General features: G+C 52.6%; 1 protein-coding gene across 1 annotated transcript; it reads left to right on the top strand.

Annotated features, from left to right (window-relative positions):
* The first annotated feature begins 3,052 nt into the window (after positions 1 to 3,052).
* On the top strand, positions 3,053 to 5,521 carry LOC128271635 (cytochrome P450 4C1-like). Its single transcript, XM_053009236.1, has 7 exons — positions 3,053 to 3,237; positions 3,304 to 3,690; positions 3,765 to 3,840; positions 3,910 to 4,036; positions 4,105 to 4,296; positions 4,373 to 4,677; positions 4,754 to 5,521. The coding sequence occupies exons 1-7, from the start codon at positions 3,072 to 3,074 to the stop codon at positions 5,025 to 5,027; spliced, it is 1,527 nt and encodes a 508-aa protein (XP_052865196.1). The 5' UTR covers positions 3,053 to 3,071; the 3' UTR covers positions 5,028 to 5,521.
* The last annotated feature ends 1,217 nt before the right edge of the window (positions 5,522 to 6,738 follow it).

Raw genomic sequence — 6,738 nt, 5'->3', positions numbered from 1 at the left:
CCGGTTGGCGTAAGCTCGGCATCTTGCACTTCTAAGCCGAGCTCAGCACATCCGAGCACGAGCCACGGAAAGAAGACGAAGTTTTGCCGGCCTCAAAGTTTCCTGACCAGCCCACCCTGACCGACTGGCTGCAACTTCCATTGTGCCGGGCCGGGTAGCGGCGGCCGATGCTGATGGCAAGAAAATGAGTTGTTCGTTGGAAGATAAAAACCAGATGTCCACTGGATTATGCATTCGATGATAAGGTCTGCCCATGGTTCTCTTAATTCACCGTCGTCGTCGCCGTCGTCGTACTGCTGGCCAGAATGCTAACCAGTTGGCCATTTTCTCGATGGCTAGCGGCGGGATCGTTTGGCTGCCGAGTGCAGGAACTGGTAAGGACCGTTCCGGAAGGGCTCTTCGAAATCATCACTGCAAACTCCATTAAACAAAGTGAATTACCAATACAAAGACGAGTACGTTGCGCCGGAATTATGGCCAGCAAGGCGTCCCACGACCCGACAGTCATTACGCCGGCCGCCGATGGTTTATGGGGCATGTCACCACGATGAGCCCGGCGGGAGTTGCAAAACGCGTCCCTGTTGGGGCCATGTTGGTGCCAGAACGCCCCTCACAACAGATTAGAAACCCGCGGGGGCCAGACAGCCGGAATTCATTCCCGTCCGCAAATGGTGGGAACATTGAAAAGCGCGCGGCTGCACGGCACGAAATGCTGGCAATTTTACACCATCTTTTACGGCCAACCATTACGGGCGCCCGGAAGCTCCAATCGAACCGGTGGTGCCGAAACCGCGACCGGAAGTCACGGCCGGATCCATCACGCCGTGTGCCTGTGCATGTGCGGGTCCAGAACAATCCAGCCGTCGTTAGCCAGCGTCAAATAATATGACACTCGGTAAGTGTGGTGATAAATTTTTCAATTTGTAACATTTTTCAGGCCGCCTATGGTTCGCGTGCTTCGTCGGCCGTGGAGCCTTTTATGGGATGGCCTTTCGGATTGTTCACGAGACCAAGCGGGGGCGAAGGCCCAATCTTTGACACAATCTGGTTGTGGCACTGCCTTCTTTTTAAAAGTTTTAATCATCATTAACACCGGAATGGTCGGACATAACAAGTACATAAAGCGCAGTACATCTCGCAGGGTCGTAGCAGAGGTCCGAACCTACGGACTGGTGGTTTCCACGCTGATGGGCAGCTTGGAGTGTGTAAAATACACAAATCACACGCATAAAACGGACGATGGTTCGCAGAAGGAACTAATTTAACAGCCCATAATCGAGCTAGTGACAGACGGTGGACCTTCAGGCAGCTGCTCATTATCAGCGGTAGGCCACTATTGTCCTTACGGAACTGATGACTACTTCATTACGGATGTAAGCGGAACTCGCGGATCAAAACCATCGGAAGCAGCCATTGCCACATCCGTTGCTACTTTCAATCATTCGCATTTATTTTGTGTTCTTCTCCTTCAGATGCCTTCTGCCTATTGTAACTTTTCCGCTCTCAACTTTGGATTCTCATTTTCCGGCACTCCGGTGGCGGCGGCAATGAAAACTTCTACGAACCGGAATTTAATTCCCGCCCCGGGTTCCCGGAAACATTGGAGCGCGTTACATAATCTCGAGCACCTTGCCGCTGAGAAGGCAAAGAGAGCAACTTCCGGGCCCAGGTTTTTGCTCTTTGGAATCCCGAAACTTATCCCGGTTGCAAGCAACGGAACGGGGATGCTCCAGCATCGGCCAGCTTTTCTCTCCGATATCACGAAACCGCCCGAAAAGTATAGTTCCCAAACAAAGCCACCGTAACAAGCTTAACAGCAATAAACTATCTGGCTTTGGAAACGAGATAACCAACATCGCACCGGCGCTCTGCCGGTGCAACGCGTAATCTTGCGTCTTTATTGTGTCTCGGTGAGGTAGGTTTAAAATTATGGTGCTCCCAAAACACGTTGCCATCCTGTGGCTGAAATTAAATAGGTCACAGCAGAGCTGTAATTAAATTAACCTCACGCACGTGCCCCTGCTGTGTTGTGCTGATGATAAACGCCACCCAAAAAAAACACCAACGACCAACAGTGGTCTCAGTGCTCAGTTTCACTCGATTGACTCGGTGGGTGGGTTAGCACCATCGAGCGTCAAATTGTGCAGCATGATCGCTTTCGGCTGTTGTTAACATTACGGGCTAATGAGGTGTGAAGGTAGTTCTCGTTTTGCTGGGACACGGTCACCGACACACCCGACTATCGATGTTTTGTGCCACAACATAGCTGCAAAAGGCGGCCTGTCGTTTTCCAGAAATTATCCTATTCCACCCATATAACATTTCCAAATCGGCAAATGAGTGTCGATTTTGCCAACGCCGGTTTTTTTCCCGTTCCGTAGTGTGCATGACGTCCAATAGTATCACCGGTAAACATTCCTTGCAATTGATATCAAAGCTTATCTCAGTCGTTGATTAGAGCGCAAAGAGTTGTAAAAATTGGTCTGCTCAAACAAGCAATAAATTTTCGTAACACCCAAGCCGTCGCAAGTCATCGCATCGCGTGTCTGAAAAGAAAACAATTCGTAAACATTCGATTATATTGCGTCATTAATGCTCACCGCATGAAGTTGCCGGTTGTTTCGTTCACCTAGAAATCGAGTTGTAGCTTCCCCTAACTTACACAGCTAGCGTACCGTCTATGGCCAAATATTTAAAGATAACCGGGTCCAATCGTAATCCCCGGAGCGCGATGAGTCGACGGAATGAATTGTGCCGCGCCAGATAGAACGGCCCACGGCACCAACACCAGCGGACCGAATCGCGGATGGCAAGAAGCCAATCAGCCACTCCGACAGTTATCTTACAGTTGGGTAATCGGGGCGTCGCTCGCGCAGCTGTTAGCAGCTTCAGCCGCGTGTGAAACGGGAACGCCGACACAGACACAGTCGCATCCAACGAGCGTTCATAGTGCCGGCTCCGAAACCGGTTCCGTACAGAACGCTCCCGCAAGTGGTCATCACTGGCTGGTGCGCTGCGCAGTTGATGCTGCGTAAACAAACCGGGACGGGTCAGAAACGGGGCAAGTCACAATGGAACCGCTTACGACGGCACTCGTGTTGCTGGTGCTCGTGGCCCCGGTGTTGCAGTGGCTCGTTGGACGCTACCGGTTATCGCAAATCTACGACAAAATTCCTGGACCCCGGGCGTATCCATTCATCGGTACGCTGTACCTGATATTAGGTAAAACACCCGAAGGTACGTAGCGCCGCTTGACACTTCTGCCGCCGAACGCACTCTAACCGAACACCGGCACCGGCACAGAGATATTCCAGGTGATCACTGAGCGCACCCGGCGGTACGATGGGATCCACCGGATCTGGGTGGGGATGACACCCGAGGTGCGGCTCAGCAAAGCCGAGTACGTCGAGAAGGTCATCAGCTCCAGCAAACACATCGAGAAGGCAAATCTGTACCGCTTCCTGGGCGACTGGCTCGGGGAGGGACTGCTGACGGCCAAAGGCGAACGCTGGTTCCAGCACCGGAAGCTCATTACACCGACCTTCCACTTCACCATGCTCGACGGCTTCTGCGAGGTGTTCGCCGAGAACGCGTCCATCCTGGTGAACCAACTGCGACCGCACGCCGGCACCGGCAAACCGGTCAACATCTATCCGTTCATTACGACGGCCGCGCTGGACATAATCTGTGGTATGGTTCCGTAGGGCAAACGCGTCCACTCCCGAACGGTACCGAACGCTTTCTACACACACATGTTTCCACAGAAACGGCCATGGGTGTGAAGGTCCACGCGCAGACCTCGGACGTGGAGGAAAATGCTTACGTAAATGCGGTCTATCGGTAAGCCGCAGGGGGCGCTTCGAGATTCATCATGAAAACACCTTAACTTACCCTCACCTTACTTCCCAGACTAAGTGCTCTGTTTATGGACCGACTTGTCCGTCCGTGGCTGCACCCGGATTGGGTATTCAAGCGATCCGCTCTCGGACGCAAGCAACACGAGCTACTGCAGATTCTGCATGGCTACACACGGAAGGTTAGGGAGCCCCCCCCTTGTTTGGCAACCCCACAACACTCACAGTAATGACGGTTGTGTCCTTGCAGGTGATCCAGGAAAGAAAGAGCGCCCTCCGGGCAAGCGAGACGGACGGTTCGGCCCGTGCGACGGACGGCGATTCCGTCGGGCGCCGGAAGCGACTTGCGTTTCTCGATCTGCTGCTACAGAGCTCCACCGAGACGGACACGACACTCACCGACGAGGATGTGCGGGAGGAGGTGGACACGTTCATGTTTGAGGTATGCAGCGGCCCGGGGAACACGATGGGGCGTCGTTAATCGAACCGTAATCGATTGCACTTACTTTACCCCGCAGGGACACGATACGACGACCGCGGGCATGAGCTGGGCGCTGTTTCTGCTCGCCCTGCACCCCGAGATCCAGGAGCAGGTGCATCAGGAGATTGATTCCATCTTCGGCGACAGTGATCGGCCGGCCACGATGCACGATCTGAACGAGATGAAGCTGCTGGAACGGTGCCTGAAGGAAACGCTCCGCCTGTACCCATCGGTGGCGTTCTTCGGCCGGACACTCAGCGAAGACATCGAACTGGGAGGCTATAACGTGCCGGCGAGGACCATTATCGGCATTCACTCGTACAATGTGCATCGCGATGAACGGTACGTCAGTTCGTCAACGTCCTTCGCGCCCTCGAGGCCACCCTAACCAGCCTGTGTCTCTCTGTGTCACCGCCAGGTTCTTCCCCGACGCGGAAACCTTCGATCCGGATCGCTTCTTGCCGGAAAACTGCGAGCACCGCCACCCGTACGCGTACATACCGTTCAGTGCCGGACCGCGGAACTGCATCGGGCAGCGGTTCGCGATGCTCGAGGAGAAAAGCCTTGTGTCGTCCGTCCTGCGCCACTACCGGATTCGCTCGGAGCGCACCCGCGAACAGCAGCTGATGGTGAACGAGTTGATTACGCGCCCGAAGGACGGTGTGTTGCTCTACCTAGAGGCTCGCCGGTAGCCGGTAAAGTCCCAGTGTCCCGGCCAACCGTTCCAGGCCACCATCGACAGTCGCGAACGTCCGACCAAAGATAGAAGCAAATAATATATTCACCACCACCCGCCACCGGTCGGCAAAGTTAATTATTTCCCATTTTCCGGCCCCGCGGAGTATCGATTGGCTAAGGGTCGGACTGTTGATTAAAACCTTGAGTTTGCAATCGGCGCAGGACGCGTGGTGTGGTCGTCGGGGCGTCAGCTGAGAACCAGCGTCACCAGGGAAAACAAACTGGTCGAATGGAGAGGAAGCGCATTGTGCAGGGCGGCCACCGTAAGATATATGAGGAAGCTCATCAGCATAGTTTCAATACAGCCGATGGCAGGTGGTGGGAGTTTAAAGTGAGATTTTACGCTAATGATTCGGTGTTCCATCGGGGCGAAGCTTCACGCATAAGTGTTTGCTTGAAGCTGCCCGAAATGGAAGCACCATTGATTTACTTAATCAATATACTTTGGTTCCGGTTCAGAATACATTAACCTTCGAGACTGAGCGTTTCTTTTTTCGAGACCATCACACACAAAATGTGAACAAAAACAGAACATACCACGGAGGGTGGATTCTGCCATACGGTCTTCAACAGCTTCGAATCGAATCTTTTGAAACGAGTTATTTGGAAAAATAGCAAAATGCCCTTTCAAAAATTTCTTCGAATTCATGTAGCTCTCGGCATCAAGTCGCATTTCAATACGAAAGAGTCCTCAACAAGCACCCACATGTTGTGACCCTTGGTGCCCCTGTCGTGTTGAGAAATGTTCCAGCCAACGGGACAGGGACATTTGTTAACTCGGTTCGGCGTATCCGTAGGAAGCTGTCGGTATCGGCGCGAGTGTTATTACTGTTGTGTGATCCAAAATAATGATGAAGCAAAACAGCGTACGATGAAATTTCCTTAATTGGGGTTTAATTCCCAACAAGGCTTTGGTTTCGCGTGTCGTTTGTGAGCGGCTTCGATTCTGACAAAATTCTGACATTTAAAACAAGCCAAGAATACGCCGAATGGGATAATCATGATGTGCCGTTAGCAATCCTCCGTTAGCGTATCAAACTGTGTTTCAAGGGAAATTATTATATATTTCCAGAAATCCTGCCATCCTCGGTTTGGCTCGGAAAAACAACCCCTCAAACGCATCGGCAATGTCGGTGGCCGCTGGCAAAACAATCTACTTGAACCGCACTGTTGGCCGCCCCCTTCCCGGGGGTAGCTCCCAGCACAAATTCCACAAATACGATTATCCGACTCAACACTTGATCTAGCCAAGTCGTTCCGTGCCATAATCAGATATCAGAGGCCCTCACACGCACGCACACGAAGAATCAATTAGATTTGCTCGAACATGCACGACAATTTAATTATTTCTAGCTGTGTTCCGCCTTATCCCACCCAATCCCTGGTGTTGGTTCGGAACGCACGGCAGGACCCGGACCCGGTTTCAGCAACTTCTGGAAAAGGACGCTCCCTCGCCACGGACGCCATTGAATGTCACGAACGAGACGAAGGTTGTTTGTGGAGATGTTTTAATTATTTTGGACTTGGCAATGTGCAGAAGATACGGGGCAATCGGAAAGAGGCCCTGCCGTGGCCTTGATGATGGGCGCCATATAGATGTCCGACACTCCGTCTCAAGGATGTCACGGTCACATTGCGGGCGAATCGAAGGCGACGACGAAAACT

This window comes from Anopheles cruzii, chromosome 3, assembly GCF_943734635.1.
Source record: "Anopheles cruzii chromosome 3, idAnoCruzAS_RS32_06, whole genome shotgun sequence".
NCBI lineage: Eukaryota > Metazoa > Arthropoda > Insecta > Diptera > Culicidae > Anopheles > Anopheles cruzii.
Note: the sequence above shows the minus strand (reverse complement) of the source record. Positions and strands in the feature narration are given on the sequence as shown.